General features: G+C 34.3%; 3 protein-coding genes across 3 annotated transcripts; 2 read left to right on the forward strand and 1 right to left on the reverse strand.

Annotated features, from left to right (window-relative positions):
* Window positions 1–34: 34 nt before the first annotated feature.
* LOC145625367 (putative serine/threonine-protein kinase PBL25) lies at window positions 35–3744 on the forward strand. Its single transcript, XM_081678428.1, has 7 exons — window positions 35–41; window positions 1485–1582; window positions 1660–1759; window positions 1857–2044; window positions 2168–2357; window positions 2460–2851; window positions 3122–3744. The coding sequence occupies exons 1-7, from the start codon at window positions 35–37 to the stop codon at window positions 3494–3496; spliced, it is 1350 nt and encodes a 449-aa protein (XP_081534554.1). The 3' UTR covers window positions 3497–3744.
* A 935-nt stretch (window positions 3745–4679) lies between these two features.
* On the forward strand, window positions 4680–9564 carry LOC145616780 (putative vacuolar membrane protein YML018C). The gene is made up of 4 exons (XM_081671510.1): window positions 4680–4952; window positions 5348–6045; window positions 6172–6589; window positions 8800–9564. The coding sequence occupies exons 2-4, from the start codon at window positions 5482–5484 to the stop codon at window positions 9096–9098; spliced, it is 1281 nt and encodes a 426-aa protein (XP_081527636.1). The 5' UTR covers window positions 4680–4952; window positions 5348–5481; the 3' UTR covers window positions 9099–9564.
* A 632-nt stretch (window positions 9565–10196) lies between these two features.
* LOC145616786 (uncharacterized) lies at window positions 10197–15890 on the reverse strand. The gene is made up of 5 exons (XM_081671516.1): window positions 15777–15890; window positions 12978–13020; window positions 12772–12869; window positions 11222–11538; window positions 10197–10710 (listed from the first exon to the last, which is right to left on the reverse strand). Exons 2-5 carry the CDS (start codon window positions 12984–12986, stop codon window positions 10271–10273), a joined length of 864 nt encoding a protein of 287 aa, XP_081527642.1. The 5' UTR covers window positions 12987–13020; window positions 15777–15890; the 3' UTR covers window positions 10197–10270.
* Between the last annotated feature and the right edge of the window lie 3677 nt (window positions 15891–19567).

Here is a 19567-nt window from a genome sequence, read left to right on the forward strand (position 1 = left end):
TCGTCCCATGCTTGTAACATGTTCTAATGTTTTCATGACGAGTCAGTTAGTTGTGTCCAAGGCTAAGCCTTAGTATACCCCTTGTCCCTCTATTGCTTATTGTTCTTATGTTTTCAATACTCCCTTTGTATTTTTTTTAATTGTATGTATCAACACTTCTCTAAATTGATTGGTTTTTTTAAGCGCAACTGCGCAATATACTTGAAATAATTGAACCTTTGGAGAGTCTATTATGTATACCCGGGTCATTTGCTCATTCAATCAATAAAAAAGTAAAAATATTATTTGCTCCTTTGTTGATTAAATGAGCAAATGACCCCGACTGTACAGTACACCCGGGTGTATATAACAAATTCTAGAACCTTCGCTATACTTTTATTACTTGTACAAAGTATTACGAAGTATATCTTTATCTTCTCATGATCTTCACACTTAATTTTGTCTCATTAAATGTATTGGAATGTTATTGGAGTTGTTCATAATTTTTACAACATAGCAATACAAATTTAAACCTATCAATAATTAAATTTTTCTTAAGTAATTATGAAAAAACAAATAAGTGGATGGACATTATTAAAATTTATAATACACCAAGTTGTAATTTATTATGTAGTACTTCTTCCAATCAAATTTCGTCATTATCAATCATCTATATACAATCAACACGATTATTAATTCCGAACTCATTTATGATTTTGTTAATACGGTAGTGTCCAAGTATGCCACGGCAACATAATTACCCGCCAAAACCCCCACTTAATTGGGTTTGATGATATACATTTCCTAAAATTCCTTCTTTAACCTCCCTCCATTTTTGCCGGATATTCCAGCCAACAACTTTTTGCTCAATCTCTTATTTTTATTTTTATTTTTATTTTCTCTCAAAAAAGCTGAGTCCTTTCTACTTTGATCATTTCTTTTTTCTTTTTTTGTTTAATCAAGTGTCATGTTAAATTTTTTTTATTAATATTTTGATCATATATAAATTCATGATTCATCTGGGTTGATTTATAAATTGCTGAAAATTTCTGCATTTCGCCTGAATTCTTGGTTCCAATTTTAGTTTTGATTTCTGGGTTTTTGTGGGTGTTTTGATTTTTTTTCTTTTCTCTTTTAAATGATTTTTGAATTTTCATTTTCACACCCCAAAAATCTCAACAATTTTTTGAATTTTGAATTTAAAAAACCCAAATTCTTTTTTTATCTTGTTAATTCTTTCATTATTCAATTTTTCATTATCAAACTTGAATTTGATGTTAATTTCCACTATTTTTGACTATTGAGGAAAAAAGTTTTGTTCTTTATTTAATTTCCTTTCAAATTTTGTCAATAAGAAGTATCAATACTATATTGCTAACAGCTGCATGCATCTTGTTTGATAAAAGTCCTCAACCAAAAAACACAATTTTTTTTCTTCACATTGACAAAGAAATTGTAAGATACTATCTTAAGTTTTGAATATTTATATTTCTGGGTTTTTCCAGAAAAGGGTAAATTATGGGTTGTTTTCCATGCTTTTCATCACAAAGGAGGAAAACAGGGAGGCACAATAGCAGAAGGAATGTTGCTTCGCCTCAACACGGTAAGCTTTGGCATCACTGCACCTGTGAATTGATTCATATTGTATTCCTTACATTGCCTTCTATATGTACTAATCAGATTTCTGAAGTTCAAGTAATTTTGTCAGAGTCAAGAAAATGGCAATCTTTATTTTCTGTTTTAAGTGTTAGTAGTTGCAGAACATTGCTGTTTGTTGCTGGCTTGTAATAGTTGTAAATCATCATTCATCAGTATCTTTTAGAATATGCAACAGAAGATTGGCAGATATTATATTTTAGTTCTGTTTTTTATTGCAGAAACTCAGGGAGCTAGAGAAACAACTTATAGTAAGAATGAACATAGGGAAAATAGGGACAATAATATTGCAGCACAGACATTTACATTCAGAGAGCTCGCGACTGCAACGAAGAATTTCCGTCCAGAATGTCTGTTAGGTGAAGGTGGGTTTGGAAGAGTATACAAGGGCCATCTTTCAAATGGACAGGTATGTTTTAGTTGTATGTCAATTCGTTGCGTTTTCTTCTATGATCTCACTTATAATAATTTCATTTTCTCAAGTGAACTTTTAGTTGAGCTACTTGCTTATTGTTTTAATGTTTGGTTTCAGACTATAGCAGTAAAGCAACTCGATCGAAATGGCTCGCAAGGGAATAAAGAATTTCTTGTTGAGGTTCTGATGCTTAGTCTTCTACACCATTCAAACCTGGTTAATCTCATAGGCTACTGTTCTGATGGAGATCAGAGGCTTTTGGTTTATGAATTCATGTCTTTAGGATCTTTGGAAGACCATCTGTTTGGTAATCATTTGTCCTATTATTATCACCTCAAATCTAACTTTGTATCGCATATACCTGCAGTATATTGGCTGATTTTGTGGGTGAAAAACTTGTATTATACAGATATTTCGCGGGAGCTAAGACCATTAGATTGGTATAATAGAATGAAAATAGCATTGGATGCTGCCAAGGGATTAGAATATCTTCATGATGCAGCAAGCCCTCCTGTCATCTACCGGGACTTGAAATCATCTAATATATTGCTAGAGAAACACTACCACGCAAAGCTCTCTGATTTTGGACTAGCAAAGCTCGGTCCTACAGGGGAAAATTCGCATGTTTCTACTAGAGTTATGGGAACCTATGGTTATTGTGCACCAGAATATCAAAGAACAGGTCGACTAACAACTAAGTCCGATGTATACAGTTTTGGAGTTGTTTTACTGGAGCTAATTACAGGGCGAAGAGTCATTGACACCAATAGACCAAATCACGAGCAGAATCTTGTCACTTGGGTGAGCTCTTGGTTCTCTTGACACAACCTCCCCCACCCCCTCCTCCCAGAATCAAGTGAAACATGTCTAGAATCTTAATTAATATCACCTAATTGAAAGAAGATAACTGTCTTAAACAGATAGCTCTCTAAATTTAAGAAAGATTGTTAATACTGAATTATTGTCTGTTAAACATCACAAAAGTTTGCTATAGTATCTAAGATTTCTTTTCCTAGAACGAGGAAGCTTCTTACATTATGCATTCTCTTACTTGCAAAACTTAATATGCAGGCACAACCATACTTCAGTAATCCAATAAAATACCCACAGTTGGCTGATCCTCTTCTTGATGGGGATTTTCCAGTGAGGGGCTTAAACCAGGCTGTGGCAATAGCAGCAATGTGCCTTCAGGAAGAAGAAAATGCACGGCCTTATATGAGTGATGTGGTGACCGCCCTCAATTACCTGACAGTAGACCCACATGAAGGCTATACTTCTCCTGATGGTTCTCCTGTCAGTCAATACACTGACTGTAACAATCACCAGGTCCAAGGACATCACGATCAAAGTGCTATAGAGCGCCAGAGAGCATTAGCAGAAGCCATGGAATGGGGCTCTACTCACACTGCTCTATCCCGGGCTACTAGCTATAACTCAACAGCATAAATCTTTTTTTTCATTTTTTGTCCTATGGTATGACTTTGCTAATAGCAATGCATAATGCAACCTAAGGCAGTATAACAAATTTGTTACGTAAGTGCAATGTGTGTTGGAGTTTGGATTTGCCAAATTGTGCAGTTTTTTTGTTTCGAGGATACAAATGCATATATGAGAGGGAAAGTGGTGTCTTGACAGTTGAGCTCTACATTTGTGGACTTGTTGAACTCCTGAAAGACGAATCTGTATAATGATATATGAGGGCAGAATGCTCAAATTTCTAATGGATCTTGTACAAACAGTAATAAACGTCTTTCCTAAATGTTAAAGTGTTAAACCAGTTCAATGTTGATACTACTTTGCTGCTGTGATGCCAGTGTCCTATGTTCTATACGCCAGGCATGCTGGCATGTACTTTCATATCTGATTGAATACCTTCTGCAGAGAAACAGCATAGAATGGGAAAATGGGTGGTAATTACATTCATGAGATGCTAGGTTGGAAATATAAGTGAATTTAAGAAACACTGCACAATCCCTCAAAAATAAGGAAATACAATTAATCAAATTGTTCTTTGTCATCCACCCTATAGGGCAACTTCACGCCCTAAAGGGTAGAAGCGCAGAACTAGCATGTTCGCACATAAAATATAAGGAGTATTTTCTAAACTTGTACTCGTACATAACAAATCAACAATAATAACTTAGAAAAATGTAGAGTATTGAAGATATTACACAACCAACCATGTACAAATTTGGTAAGAATTAAGAAATTAATTTCGAAGATTTCACTCAAGTACTGTACCTTTATCAAAACATGTTGATTCAAAACTTGTGAGAGACATCATAAAAATCAGACACACAATGGAACTAGTAGATGACTAACGTTAATATAGTCAACTTATTTATTTTCATATATAAAAAAATTAGACACACAACTAATTTCGGAAAATTTTAGTCAATCTCGAGTTATGTTAATAAAGTAACAAAGTAGTGGTGTACAATTTAGTATTATCACAACATATGACATGAGTCAAATCAAATTGAGCTCATGAATTTTGGGTTCGATTTAGATGATCAAGTTCAAATTCTCTCAATAACTCCTAATCGGATTATCACGTTGAGACAAAAATTATCGGTGTTATTCGGCTATTCCAATTATAATACGGATTATTACTCGTACTTATTAAGGAGTATTAACTTTTCCTGCCAAATTAAAACTAAAAACTCCATTTTGCCGATCTCAATACAATCTATCTCTAAAAACCCAAAATTGATGACTTAACTAGACTTGAAAAATACTCCAATTTCATGTCATATCATTGTTGAATAATCTGCATTGAATCAAACCCAGATCACCCTATTTTCCCTATTTTTTTCCAATTTATTCTTAATTTCTACCGACATTCTATCAAAAAAAATAATCTTTCTGATTTAGCAATCGCTTCTGGGTTCACCCAGAACAGGTGCGTACTTTAATTATTGCTAATTAAACTTGATGATTTCCCTATGTTAATCTTTGTTGAATTTATGATATTTGAAGTTATTATGTTGTAATTCGCGTAATTAATGATTTTGATGTATTGGGTCTTTAGATTTTTTATCATAAATGTATAACCCAATGCAAAAGATTTGGTTTTTTTAGTAGGGTTTCTTTGCTTTTTGCTAAATTCTGCTTGATTCGTTTTTCTGTGTATGTATTTCATTGATTTATAACCTTGATTTAACATTGTAGTATTTAGTTTTTTTGGTTTCCTTCAACCTAAAATTGATTTGTTGTTTGTGTTGGTGCTGATTTATGATTATTTAATGTTTTGAGTGTAACTTTCCCCTTTTTTTGATTAATTCCTGCTTAATTCAGGTGATAGTTGATCAATATACTTTGGTTACATCAATGATAACGAAGCTGTAGTATTTGAGTGTGACGGTAATTGGGTATTTCGGCTTGATGCTATCACAAGTTTTTGAGAGTTTTGTAGCTTAGGTGTGTGGACTATGAGAACTGAGGTTTCGAGATGGATTATAGGTTTGATATACATTGTGGCGGTGGCCGGTATTTGGATTGCTGCTAGCTACGTGGTTCAATCTGTTGTTGATGAAGGAATTTCGCCCTTCCTCATCACATACATTTGTAATTCATTGTTTATAGTTTATATCCCTCTTGTTGAAGCTTCAAGATATTTGGAAGATTATAATGGGAAACTTTGCTTTTGGCGGAAAAAACCGGAAGTTGGCTTGCAAGAATTAGCTCGTTCTGAGGAGGCTGTCCTTCTTGGGAAAAGCGATTTAGATGAGCCTGCAAGTGGTTCAAATCCCCATTTAGGTATTAGCCAAGAAGAAACTAATCTAAGCTCTATAGAATCTGGTCCTGAGTCAAATTTTGAAGAGGAAAATGATTTGCCTGGCCAAGTTAGTGTTGATAAAGATCTTGATAAACAACTGGATTCAAAGGGACGTTGGACACGCTCTAGGGTAGCAAGAGTCAGCCTATTGATTTGCCCATTTTGGTTTTTGGCACAGCTTACCTTTAATCTTTCGCTGAAGTATACGACAGTCACTGTAAGAACAAACCCTCTCATCTTTGTCCTTTCCTTTTCACTTTCTTGGATATATTTCTCTTTTTGACTATATGTTATGCTTGAAGAACATTGCATAGTGCCTAAATTGTATTTCTAATTTCTGCAGTCAAATACGATCTTAAGCACGTCTTCTAGCCTTTTCACCTTTATGCTCTCTCTGGCATTCTTGGGCGAGAAGTTCACTTGGCTGAAGCTCATGGGTGTACTTCTTTGTATGGGAGGAACAATCATTGTCAGCTTGGGTGACAAGGAAGCAGGAAAGGGCGTAATCAACTCAAATCCTATTCTTGGAGATATATTGTCTCTTTCCTCAGCTGGTCTGTATGCTGTATATATAACACTCATTCGTAAGAAGTTGCCTGATGATGAGAAAAGCGGTCAAGTTAGCATGGCACAGTTTCTGGGGTATTTGGGATTTTTCAACATGGTGATTTTCCTGCCTGTTGTGCTTGTATTGCATTTGGCTAAGGTGGAATTTTTTACCACATTTACCTGGAAGCAGTTTGGCTTGATTATAGGCAAAGGTATGTTTTCAAGTAATTTTCTTTTTTATGGTTGGTTATACATGTCTTTCTTGCATGTATGTAGTTGAAAACACATGATCCTTCTTTCATAGGCTATCTGCTTATGCATCAACTCCTCCTACCCCCCTCTCTCTCCCCCACCTCTTAAAAATATAAGTGAGATACTGCATTGATGATGACGAAGTAGATGTACAACATACATGTCTTGGCGTCTTGCAGATAGTAGTTAAAGTAAATTCCTTTGACGCATCTTGTACACAGTCTGGACTCCTGCATCACCTTTTTCCTTATTGCTCAGACCCTACTTGCCATAAATAAACTTTTCTGTTTTACAACGATGAGGGTTCAATTAAGGCCACAGGAGGCGATAAATAAGCCTAGATAGATAGGTTTAGAAAATAACCAGAGGTTGCAGGCCTTAGGGCAGTCATCAAAGTTTGTCTATTGCATACTATGACAACCTATCAGCTACCTCTATGTTTCCTTGATCTTATTATTTGTTGAGGTCAGCCAGCCATCACCACATACTCTGTATATTTTAGTTTGTAGGATTCAAAATTGGGTTTGTTACTTGGACTTGGCTACATGTCCGAGTGTCACACTGTATTTTCAAAATATACTGCTTGATTTTGGTTTGATCTAAAGGGATTTGGCCCTTGGGGGAGATGGATTCAGGGTTGCTGCATGTTTTTCAGTGGTAGTAAAAGGACAGCATAAGAGGTGTTTGTAGCTAGTTGTCATCCATGGAGGAGATGAATTAAGGAGCTTTTGTTTTTACAATTTAAATTGTGGAGAAACAGGGTTTGGCTGGGTGATCCTCTTTCAATTTTATGCTTTCTAGGGGAAAAGGGTTTTCCTTTTTTTTCTTTTTTTTTTTTTTTTCTTTTTATGGTTTTCTTATAGAATGGGAAAAGGTGAGGATGTCTCACAGATTTTTTAGTTGCTCCCGGTTCTAAGCATTGATTTATTACAATTATGTGTGACTGGAGTTGATAGACTCAAGAGGCTTATTTTGAGTTTTTTGTGTTTAAGAATAGTAATTTAGGGGAAGAGGGATCATTGTGTGTTGTGGAATAGTGTTTGTAGTTTAAGGACGAGGGTGGCCTCGGTTTCAAATATATCTGGTTCTTAGTGAGAAGCAATAGTACGATTATATGCTAAGGCCTAGTAGAGTAATCTGAAGGCTTGGTCGGATGTGATTACCGGATGTCAGATTGGTTATTTTGACCCTGTAATAGACTGAAAGTACTGCTAAATTACTCACACAAAATAACAGGAAAATAGAGAGAAAAAGATTGATTATTTGATTAAAAAGATTGATTTTTACACCCTACTGGAGCAGCGACTTTAGGTTGCAAATCTCCAAGGTAGTTTGAGGATACAACTCTCCTAATAGTGACTTGAGGTCACAAACTCACAACTCTCAAAATGATTCATTCCAAATTCTGCCTACCTAAAGCTGAAGACTATTAACCCAATAATACTAGACTACCCATTGTTGCCCTTTCCTTAGGATAGTTTATTACAGACTCGAGGAAGTTGTTTCACTGCATTCATTTCTCTTTAATCTTCTTTACCTTGGTCAGATACAAGGGTAATAAGGAGCACATCGGGAGTATTCTTGTGCAGGATAGTGTCTTTTGGTTCCTTTTCTCCTCTCTTTCAGTTGACTCATCTTTGAATAAATATACTCCTAATAAAGACTTTTGGGTGGGAACTAGTGAACCCTTGAAATTTCTTTTTAGAAGGAATCTCCCATGATTGGAAACTCGCAAAACTTAGCAGCTTACTACCTTGTTGGGAATCCTTTAGACTGATTCCTGAGTTCCTTTTGTATCCACCTTCAAAACACCAAATTGACAATCCTCCCCTTTTTCTCAATTTATTTGAAAGGCTAAGGTTCCATAACAGATGGGCTTTTAGTAGTGTTGTTTGTCTCGGAATTCTTAGTACTTGTGATGATCTGCAAGCAAACAGAACTCACCATCAGAACCATGTCTTATTAGAAATGCTCTGGTGTAGTAACTGCAGTTAACTTTGTTTTAGGTCATTTCCCTCTCCCCCCTATCCTAACCACCCTTTTAGATTTGAGGTGTCCAAAACACTCCTGCATTGGTTGAATTAGAGCACTTTGTGGCTTGGTAGCCCGTGAGTTCCAAAAAAGTTGAAACATTATTCTGATAATTATGTCACCATGTTCGAAATTTCAGGTTTGCTTGATAATGTTTTGAGTGATTACTTGTGGGCCAAAGCTGTTCTTTTGACGACAACGACAGTGGCAACGGCGGGTCTCACAATTCAGGTGCCTTTGGCAGCTTTGGTTGATACTCTGGTGGGCAACGCTCCCAATGCAATGGACTACATTGGAGCTGCAGCTGTCATGGCTGGGTTTGCTGGCATCAATATTCCTTCAGATGTGTGTAGTCAGTCCGAGGAGGTTACCTTGGAGCTAGAAAACAGAACTCACCATCAGAACCATGTCTTATCAGACACCACAGAAGAACTTTAGGTTTCTGTCAGGATAACGCGATATCTGCCAGAGTTATACTGAACACCATCCCGGGAAATGGTTCTACCATTCCATTGGAGGCAGATTTTCGCAAGATTTCAGCCAATGCTTGGCCATTATTGAACAGTTTCAACCTCTACTCAGAGTCCATTACACTTATACACTAGGTAGCCTAGTAACTATTTTTTGTGGATATAGTTCAATGACATATAGATGCTACTAAGAATTTTGTGAAATGTAAAAAGAAATATAAATATAACTAAGCCAGTGCTGGTTGATCAGCAAATTATTTACCTTGAAACTTGATTGGTTTGTGTGGCATAAAAGTGGTCACTATTCACTATGAAACTTCAAAAATCAAAATTTTAACATTAGAATGATATTTGGGATTTGGCTAAGATGCATTTGCCCTAAATCCAAATTTTACCCATTTGACAAATTAGAAAGAACACAATCCAACATTTATAAAATTTTGAGTGAACAATTGGTTAAACTGCAGTGAAAATGGTAATAACAATTGGTTAACTTTGAATTCAAATATGAATTGCTTTATTGTCTCACATCAGAAGAAACTTGAGGTGTTTTTTTTTTTTTTTTTGGTAGAGTAATTACTAGAACAGATGCTTTATTGTCTCACATTTAGATAGTCAAATGTAAAATTGAATTGTCTTAGTCAACATACTTGTTCTAATAAATGGTATTCTGTTCTAGTTAGACTTCAGACTAAGTATCTTGCTAAGTTGCTAGAATGCTTTTAATCAATTTTTCCTTGACCTGATTTGTTACAAAATTGTAGTACTTCGTATTCGGCAGACTAATTGAATTGTTTTTCTTGTGAGTTAATTGATTATGATTTAGCGGAATTTTAGCCACTCAAACTCCTTATAATTCAGAGGGTTGATAAATCTAACAAAGTTAAGTTTAGTTGATAAGTTTAATTAAATTTAAATAAGTTACATCTAAACATAAACTAGGAGTAAGTTCAGAGAGTTTCATTTTCTAGGAATTTGAATTAAAGCGTTATCAAAATGAGTAACCAATATCCAATGCAATGTGTCAAATCAGTTAATACTACACTTCAACATGGGAAAAGCTATGTAGCAATCTATAATATAGATTTAATCAAGTTAAGATTTAAAATTAATCAATAAAATGATCATAAGATACTGTTTCTAAGACATTGCAACATTTAACTTTCCATATCTCTCCATCACTTTACGAGTTGCTAGAGCAGCAGCCTCACTTGCCCTCAAAGTCCCTGTTGCCATGAGAGCAGCGAATTCTCTGGTTATCTCCTCTTGCACTTTACCTCTAGCATTACCAAGAGGGTCTTCTGCTGGATCAGCCGATGTCTCTTGTGCTCCCTTTGGCTGAACAGCAGGAGGCATTTCTTTATCTAGAGTTTTCTGAGATGTGTTAGCTTCCTCCTTTTTGTTGGATTGCTCCTGAGATTTACTATTGCTCTCAGTTGCTTTGGCAGACACATTTGAGGACTTGCTTTGACTGCTAGTAACACCTGTTGCGGCCTGTCCCAATGATGATGGTCTGAACTGAGGAGCTTGAGGAACCGCCCCTGCTTTCATTGTTGCCTCTAGTTGCTGAATCATAGGCACTGTGAACAAAGGTTGCAAAGTCTGTCAGCTTTGGTTAGATAATAGATATAACTACTATTGATAGATAAACAAATACTAGTATCAAGTATTGATATATAAACAAATATCAACTATTGATATATTTATCACACGATTTACAACTTCAGCTTTGATAAATCAATAAACTTCAATATCACAACAAAATCTCAGCAATGTACCATGACTTCATTAGCCTACATTCAGAGGGATACCAAGTATAGAACTCCAAAATAACCAGATTAGTCTAGAATCAGCTTGGATGAAATAATTTAAATGCAAACCATTTTGAAAAGACCTCAACAACAACGCCAAATTCAACAAAAAGTCAATCATCAACAATAAAATTCATAAAGGTGTTAAAACAAAACAGTGTAAATACACAAAGGAATGGTGAAGGACAGACTTGAGAAAAGAGAACGAATCAGCAAAAACAGTTAAGTTAAAAGGACACGGCAATGATATACAAGTCAATGTAATGAAATGACAACTTACATATCATAGCACCCATGGGGCTACTCATAACTTCATTAGGGAGCTGAAGAATATAATCTGGAATGGATGTTCCTACAAGAAATTGAGCAACCTCATTGCTGAAGTTGTTGCAATTGTGGGAAAGTAAACTGTAAGTTTCAGCAGTGTAACGATCACTGATTTCCTCCAGGTAACTTTCAAACACATCTTGTGGCACATATGTGATCCCCAATTCTACAACTTTCATTGGTGTCCCATATTGTGTTGATCCAGCAGTAGCATGTTGTATTCCTCCTCCAAAGAAGTACTCCTTACCATAAACTACAATTCCGGTGTGCCTGAAATTGAAAAAGTTCAAGTAAAAAAAGAAACCCAGCCAGATTTCCTATATTGCACTTTAGATACATCAAAAGATTAAAACAATCCCATCCATGGTATTTACATATTCTTTCATCCTAAATACTGCAGTGTGATACAGATGAAGGGCAAGTATAGTCCCTTCCCTCTCTAAGACATTATCGTCACAGTTTTAATTTTGGTCTGTTTTGAGATTTTTTACATTATATATAAAAAAAAAAATTAGTACCTCTGTTTCATTTTATTTGCAACGATATGACATTCACCAAAATCTAGGTAAAATTTGTTTGTGAGGGGTAAATGGACAGAGAAAAATAAAGTTGCATGTAATGAGGAGAGAGATAGAAATGAAAAGTAAAAAAGGAAAGAAGGCATTCCTTGCAAATAATTTGTAGTATCCATTTAAAGTAAATGTTGCAAATAAATTGAAACATGGGTAGGTATATCATTTTTTCTGACATAGTAAGCAGTTTCTCTCTATCTCTTTCCTCATCACATGAGTTCCTTCAGAAGCATGAATATTGAAAAAGGTTCTTATCTATCTTAATCTCTTGTTTTAGAGTTTTAATAAGTAATATCCTAGAAGATCTTTTCATCTCTCGTCTCATCACACCGGAAAGTCATTGGCAAGCAAAAGGAGAGCTTCAAAGCCACCACATATCACTACTTTTCACAAGTATTTTGTGGTCTACAACTAAAATGGTTCCTTGTTTATATGTTATGATATAATTCCTCAGCTTTTTATTAGTGAAAATGGTAGTCTACAACTAAAATGGTTTCTTTCTTTTTTTTTTTTTTGTTTATTGAAGACACTAAAATGGTTTCTTGTTAAGCATGTTATAATATGATTCCTCTGCTTCTTGTTAGTGGAAACGTTTAGACTTCAGCACTATTCCCATAAGGTAGTTTGACATCCTTTGTAATATACAATTACATAATTATAAAAACAGTCATGAAAGTTCTAGTTAGATTCATCTCAATCAGCAGATAGTGTATTTTCTGAATATCTACTATTTATATTTTTTGCCTACTATTGATAATTGAAGGTATTGCTGTTTGAAGTCATGCATTGGAAAACCATGCCTACAACGTGTCAACTATTATGAAACAAAGAAAGCACTACTATATCCATTCTAAATAGAGCAGTTGCACATCAGATATTATAGTATCGCTTATTTATTGTGATAGATCCAAGTATACAACATATTACATACCAAATAGCTTCAATGGCTTTCCCAAGAAAAGTGGTAGAAAGTTGACGAGCAAGTCCCTGGCTCAAGTCATAGACATGCAAAGTGACTCTGTGACCCTCCTGTAAGCATGACAAGTAAACAACAAGATCAGCCCCATCTTATTGCTTGAAAAATTATTACATTAATAATACTAAGCAAGAAGTGTATTTCATAGGTTGATGCCTTACTTCAGCCATCCTCAAAAAAAATCACCAACCAGAATAATCAGCCCTGGAAAAAAGACCAAAAAAATTCCATTTATCAAAGCTGCATAAGGCTCGAGCAACATCAAACTAAAAAAAAGCTAGCCGAAAACCAAACCAATGCTTCACATAACAAACCTAAAAAAATAATTAAAAAAAACAAATGTAATAACACACTTTAAGTGTGATGCCATCTAGGCTTATTAATATTAAAGAGTAGTAGAGCACCATATAGCTGAGTAAAGGCATATGGCGCAAGTCCCAAGATAGAAATGTTAACGAAAGACTTAGATTAGTTTACTAAAGAACCCCTTTTGATAATATTTTAAGGACAAATACTATGGATTGCCAAGAAATTAGTTTTTTTTATAGTTAAAAAATATACTTCCTCTGTTCTTTTGTTCTTTTTTACTTGACCTGTTTCTTTTATCACACTTGCCAATGCATAACTTTAATCATCAATAACTTTATTTCTCTATAAGTAAAAATTATAAAAGTTATATATAGTGATAGTACTTATTAAGACGATTCTAACAAGATCCTACATTAATATATTTTTCCTTACATATTATTCACAAAACACGGTCAAAGAAGGGATGACGAATAGTGTAAAAGTCATAACGGGTCAAGTAAAAAAGAACGGAGGAAATATATAACATGACTCGGAAAGACAATGACCCATAGGTTTGCAGATAAGCAGGAAAAAATCACTTTCAAATGAAAACAAACACTGGACATACTAGCATAACAGCATAAGTCATTCAGTACTACAAAACCCAAATGGCAAATGTAACAGGTATTCTACAATATGCAGACTGATTGCCTGCATAACAATGAATACAGATAAAGGATTAAGGAGTTGTGTCTCCACTTAAATCCCATTCAAGAATTAATTTCATATACCCAAAAGAAGAAATTGCCAGTTTTTAAGATCTTCACTCCATATATTAGGCACAAATGTCTCAAAGCCCTCCTATGATGTACTCCCGTTCCTAATCTATTATGAGAGAGCCAATCACTAAAAAGTACTCTTACTGCGAGAGACCCAATTACTAAGGAACTCTTATGAAGCAAGCACAATAAAGACATCTTATGCCTTATGAAAACCAAATCAGAAGTTTAACCAACCACTAGCATCCAGTAGCACCATAATACACCATAGACCTTCAAATCTAATAAATCATAGTATTTTCTGTCAATAAGATTTTGAACTACCAAAATGAATATGAGACCTAAACTTAAGACTAGAACCAATTATAAGTAAAGGACTATATTCATCCAATATTCTCTCTTTCAAACAAGGTTAAGATGTTTTTTAAAAATGCTAATATCCTCCCATCTCCGGGGAATCAATGATAGCAAGTGAAAATTAGAAATGATGCTTCAATTCAATTATCCCAAAAGTATGCTGTGTGAAAAGTGATACAAGTGCAAGGGCAAGAGCATTGGATTTTTGCTACTCCAATGCTCCACAGGATTTTTGCTACTCCAATGCTCCACATATGGCAATTGGAACTTTGGAAACTACTGACATGCATGTGTGGTTGAAAAAACTTCAAACCTGGGAGAAAAGGTGGCATCTAAGATAAGTTATAATAGGCCACTTCCCTCCAGAATTTGTTTGGTTCGAAGATGGGAAGAAGACAGCTAGATCAGGAGTAAGGTGACTTATTGTTTCCTGGCTATGCATAATTCCATAGGTCAAGTAACCTTGACGAGGAAGGGACAGTGACCGGGCCAAAAACACTAGACTTCATCAAACATTAGGAGATAAAGACACCTAATGGTAGAGAAGAAATATGTGACAAACAGCCTGTAAACAACCATTGGCAACCACACGAAACATGTGACTGAGGCTGACAGCTAAACGGATGAAGGCAATGTGGTTCTGAGAAAGATGTTAAACAACACGAAGCAAACAAAGGATGTGGGAATCCAGAAAGATTAATAGCTATTACTCTGAATAAGATTACTTCAGCCTTATTGAAAGGCTAAAAGGTGAGATTGTCCTAATACTTCAACTTCCTATAACACAATAAGACAGGGTATTTGGCAAAAAAGTTCAGCTTTCTAACTTAATCATTTGTTTACAGAAACATTGCTACTGCTTAATCTAGCAAGATTGCGACTTTAAAGCTTCATAATACTCGTAACAAATAACATTATCAATCAAAGCCAAGTTCAGAATTTCCAGCAATTCAAAATTCTGCTCACCAAATACAGTATTCAACCCTAACTCTTACAAACCTAGCAGTGAAACGATTTGCAGTTCTACTCTGCCCTAGGAACAACCGACAACCAAACATTAGTACCACAAACTCAATTCAACCAATGTCGGTTCTAGCAGCGTGCATCCATATGTCAATCCCCTAAATTATCATTATCAGATCTACAATACTCGTAATCCGTAAAATCAGCAGCTACAATTACAACAATGTGCTTTACACAAACACTGATCACACTGTATTCAATATCGTACACCATAAAAACCGAAAATCATTCACCTAAAACAAGCAAATTGTACTAATATAAACTCAAATTCGAGCAATTTCATCCCAATTCTAGAAAAAATCAATGATGAAAAAAATCAAACTAATCATCCACCTTCAATTAACTCCAAAAAATTCAAAACTTTTGATTAAACGCATATCAAAACAATTAAGCACAGATCGATCGCAACTTGCAATGAAAAAACAATTCCCTAAATATTCAATCAATCAATCTCAAATCATTGAAGCAAACCCTAATTTCAATTAAATTTGTAAAAAGAGAGAGGGAATTTACCAGAACAAGCGTTAGTTGGGGAAGAGAGAGAAAGTCGTAAGAATGCACCGCAATTTATAAATCGGATTTTAATTTGAAAGCAATTTGGGGTTATATAGTTAGTGCGAAGGAAAGTTTAGTGTATGGGTTTCTCCCATATTCTGTGACATTCTAGAAAGTACCTGACCACTTCCTTTTCGACACGTGTTATGTGCTGTTAGAATGTTAACCACGGGAAAATTCTTCGATGTGTTTTTTATGTTTTTTGTTGCAAGGAAAATTCTTGAATTGGCGCGTATTTTTTTGACATTCCTCTTCTACTTCATTACTTGTAATGTTTAGCATGTGTTTAAGACTATGAAGTAATTCAGTTTGTCTTGTGATTAGTGTCTTAATATAGGCGAAGTAATAATTTGTGTATGAGATAATGAGATTTGAGCTCATGACCTTTAAGTTACGAGGTCAAGTCATTAGTTCATTATCATTAGGCTAAGTTTTAAATTTGTTTGCTATGAATGCTTTGGTGTTGTTGATGTTAAGTGTACATCATTGGGCGTTTATAACTTGTATTGCAATGTATCAAATCAAATGTAATACCGAGTAATCATAAAAGTCAATTGTGGTAGGAAAGTAAAAGGTTCATAGCCAAGTTCTAACTATATAGTGGTTAATTTGATATAAATTGTGACTTTAATTTGACTTATATTGACATTCAATTTTGAATTAATGAACAATGTTATATTGTGTGGGTCACATCTCACTAAGATTATGATGAAACGCATATAAGTTTTATATGGAGCAAATGTGTTTTGACATATGAAACATTATATATAAAATACTCTGTATTTATCAGGTTTAGATATAAGCTTTACAGCATTCAACGTCGTTTTTGAACATTTTAATTTTAAGAATTAAGATATTTCGAACAAGTAATTGAAATTATATATCAGTGTTAAATTTTTTTTTTTTTTTTTTTTTTTGACATTTCATATAAGTTTTATATATGATGCTTGGATTTTTGGAATTTAGATACTTGTATTTTACAAGGTTTTTCACTTTTTATCAAGCTAGTAAAAAAAGTTTTTAAAAAAAAAAACGTCTTAGTTTTGCCAATTCAATTAATAAATATAGAGTACGATCTTAAAATAATTATGAGGGAATCAAACCAAGTTATACTCCAGCAACTTATATACTGTACTTGTATTTGTTCCACTACAAGCTAAGAGAATTTACTAATATACTTGGCACGGTGCACCAGCAACTAAATGTTGCAAATAACTGTTAACGGAGGTAGTATTTAGTAATTTTAATGATTATTATTCATTAATTGAGCACCCTTTGATACAACTTGAACCTGGGTATATGTAAAGATCTTCACTGCTAGTTGCAAGAGAGGTATTAATAGATCTTTGTTAGTGGGAAGCATAACCCATTTACTTCCATCATTTTATCTAACAAAAATATTGCTTCAAAAAAAAATAAAAAAAAATAAAAGGTCAATTTAGATTGAACCCCCATAGAGAAGCATACAATCATGGCCGTGGGGCATATGCAAAGTACATATCTCAAGTTCTCAACTGTAAAGAGCTATGGTTGGTCTTTCTTTTTCTCATCCTACATTTTTTACTCCGTAATTATTCAGGTTGGTGTGTATTTTTTATTTTTTTTTTTTTAGTTCTGTGTCTTGTGTTTACAAAATTATTGCATATTGCCTTTTTACTGTATACTACCGTATGTAGCTATTTTTTTTTTTTTTTTTTGAATTGAAGGACGCTAAATTTCATTAATATAAGTCATACGGCATCTACAATTGACAATGAACGATAATGGAAACGAATTTAACAAAATCAAACAAGAATTAATCGGGGAAGGGCTAAGAATCCAAATACATAAATATAACAATTCGGCATATTCTCGATTCGTTGTCTCATACAACTTTTTTAGTGGATCCGTCGTCGCTTCACAATTTTGTGAGAAAGTAAATTCTTGTGCTGATTCCGTAACCCAAATCCGAGCCATAATCAATGGTAGCCCCGCACACCCGGAGACCAAATTAAGTGCAAATAAAACCTTGTCTTTCGAAGGAGTCTGAAAAACCTTGTCTTTCGAAGGAGATCGAAAAAACCTTGTCTTTCGAAGGAGATAAACCTTTTCTTTCAAGGGAGACATTATTGTAACCTAAACAAAAAGCTTAAAAGAAAAATAAAGATTGGGGCTTTCCACCGGTGAAATCCGATGGAAGCCCCTTTTAAAATTGACAATGGAGACTAGGTTTAGGAGAGAGAAGAGAGAAAAGGAGACTAGGTTTTTTTTTTTTTTTTTTTTTTGTATGTAGTTATAATGTTATATATATGTAAAAATAAATAAATTAAACGAAGTACTAGTTTAATGTACTACGTAGTATTTTTATTTTTATTTAAAAAAAAAATTAGTATTATTCATAGTGAAACTAGAGTTTCAATACTACCTCCATTACATGTTATTTGCAACTTCTGTATTTTTTTTTATATCTCATTAAAAATGTCTAAAAGTTGCAAACAATATTGTAAACACATATGTTAAATTGTAAATATTAAGGGTCTGTTCTGATTATCTGAACTGAGTTAAACTAAACTGAACTTATTAGAGCTGAAGTGAACTTATTAGAACTGAATTGAATTGAACTAAACTGAATATTTTATAAGAGAAGGAAATTAAGAGGTGAACTGAACTAAACTGAATTTATTAGAGCTGAACTGAACTGGAAATAATCGTATCAGAACAGGCCCTAAATGAAACAAAATGTTAACTTTATTAATTTGAAAATTTGTGGGTACAATCTCTAATTGATCCCCTAATTAGACCTCCACTTTGACTTTGATTGATTCATGCGCAGATTGACTTGAATTCTTGATTGAGGGTCGTCAAGGCTTGATCTCAATCGAATATAGTTGATGCAAGATCTTAATTTGCATCACGAATTGACTTGATTTCTTGATTAGGGTCATCAACGCTTAATCTCAAGATGATATCTCAAGATGATATTTGACGTAGAGGCATGAGCTTATGATGTGCTTAATGTTTTGAAGTTATTCTTTTCTCCTTTGCTGAGGCCCACTAAGGCTAGATCTCGATTGTTCTTCTTTTTTCATGTTAAGGGTCGTCGAGACGTACTTGATCTCGTCTACGATTGATCTTCTACTCAAATGCTTGATTTTCTTCTTCTAGGCCTTAAGAGGTTTTTTGTAAGGAGGTGTAGGGTTTTGAGAAACTTTCTTTGTTTTATGATGTAGTCTCCTTGTTTCCTTCTCCTTATCAAATGGAGTAGAGAGCTCTATATGTTTATACAATAAGTGGCTCCTAGGGTTAATGTTTAATGTGTTCTGGGTTTTTGACTTGGTAATCATGGTCCATCTATTATAGTTTAACCCATTTTATAGGTTTTAACTATTAAAGTAAATGGACTCAACTAAAATGGACTAATTTAATATATTTTACCCAAAGTCAAGTAACATAGAGCCAATAATTTGACTTTTGATGACCAAAATCAAATCTAACGTGGCACATGTACAAATTTTATGTGCCTGGCCAAATCTCAGTCGGCCCTCACTTTTTTTAGTCCAATATTTGAGGGCTAGAAACTTGGACTTTGAGGGTGAGGGAAAAGGAAGGGATTCTCACCCCCCAAGTACCGCAATCGAGAAAACTCAACCTTGTAAACTTAGCTTGTAAATTAAACACCAGAACTAAAATGAAAAGGTTACAAAATATTGGATGAAATCAGTCATGAAAAGACCACTCGATCCTTGTTCTAAAAAGTTACTTAAAGCTGA

This window comes from Chenopodium album, chromosome 3 (assembly GCF_948465745.1).
Source record: "Chenopodium album chromosome 3, dcCheAlbu1.1, whole genome shotgun sequence".
Lineage (NCBI taxonomy): Eukaryota > Viridiplantae > Streptophyta > Magnoliopsida > Caryophyllales > Amaranthaceae > Chenopodium > Chenopodium album.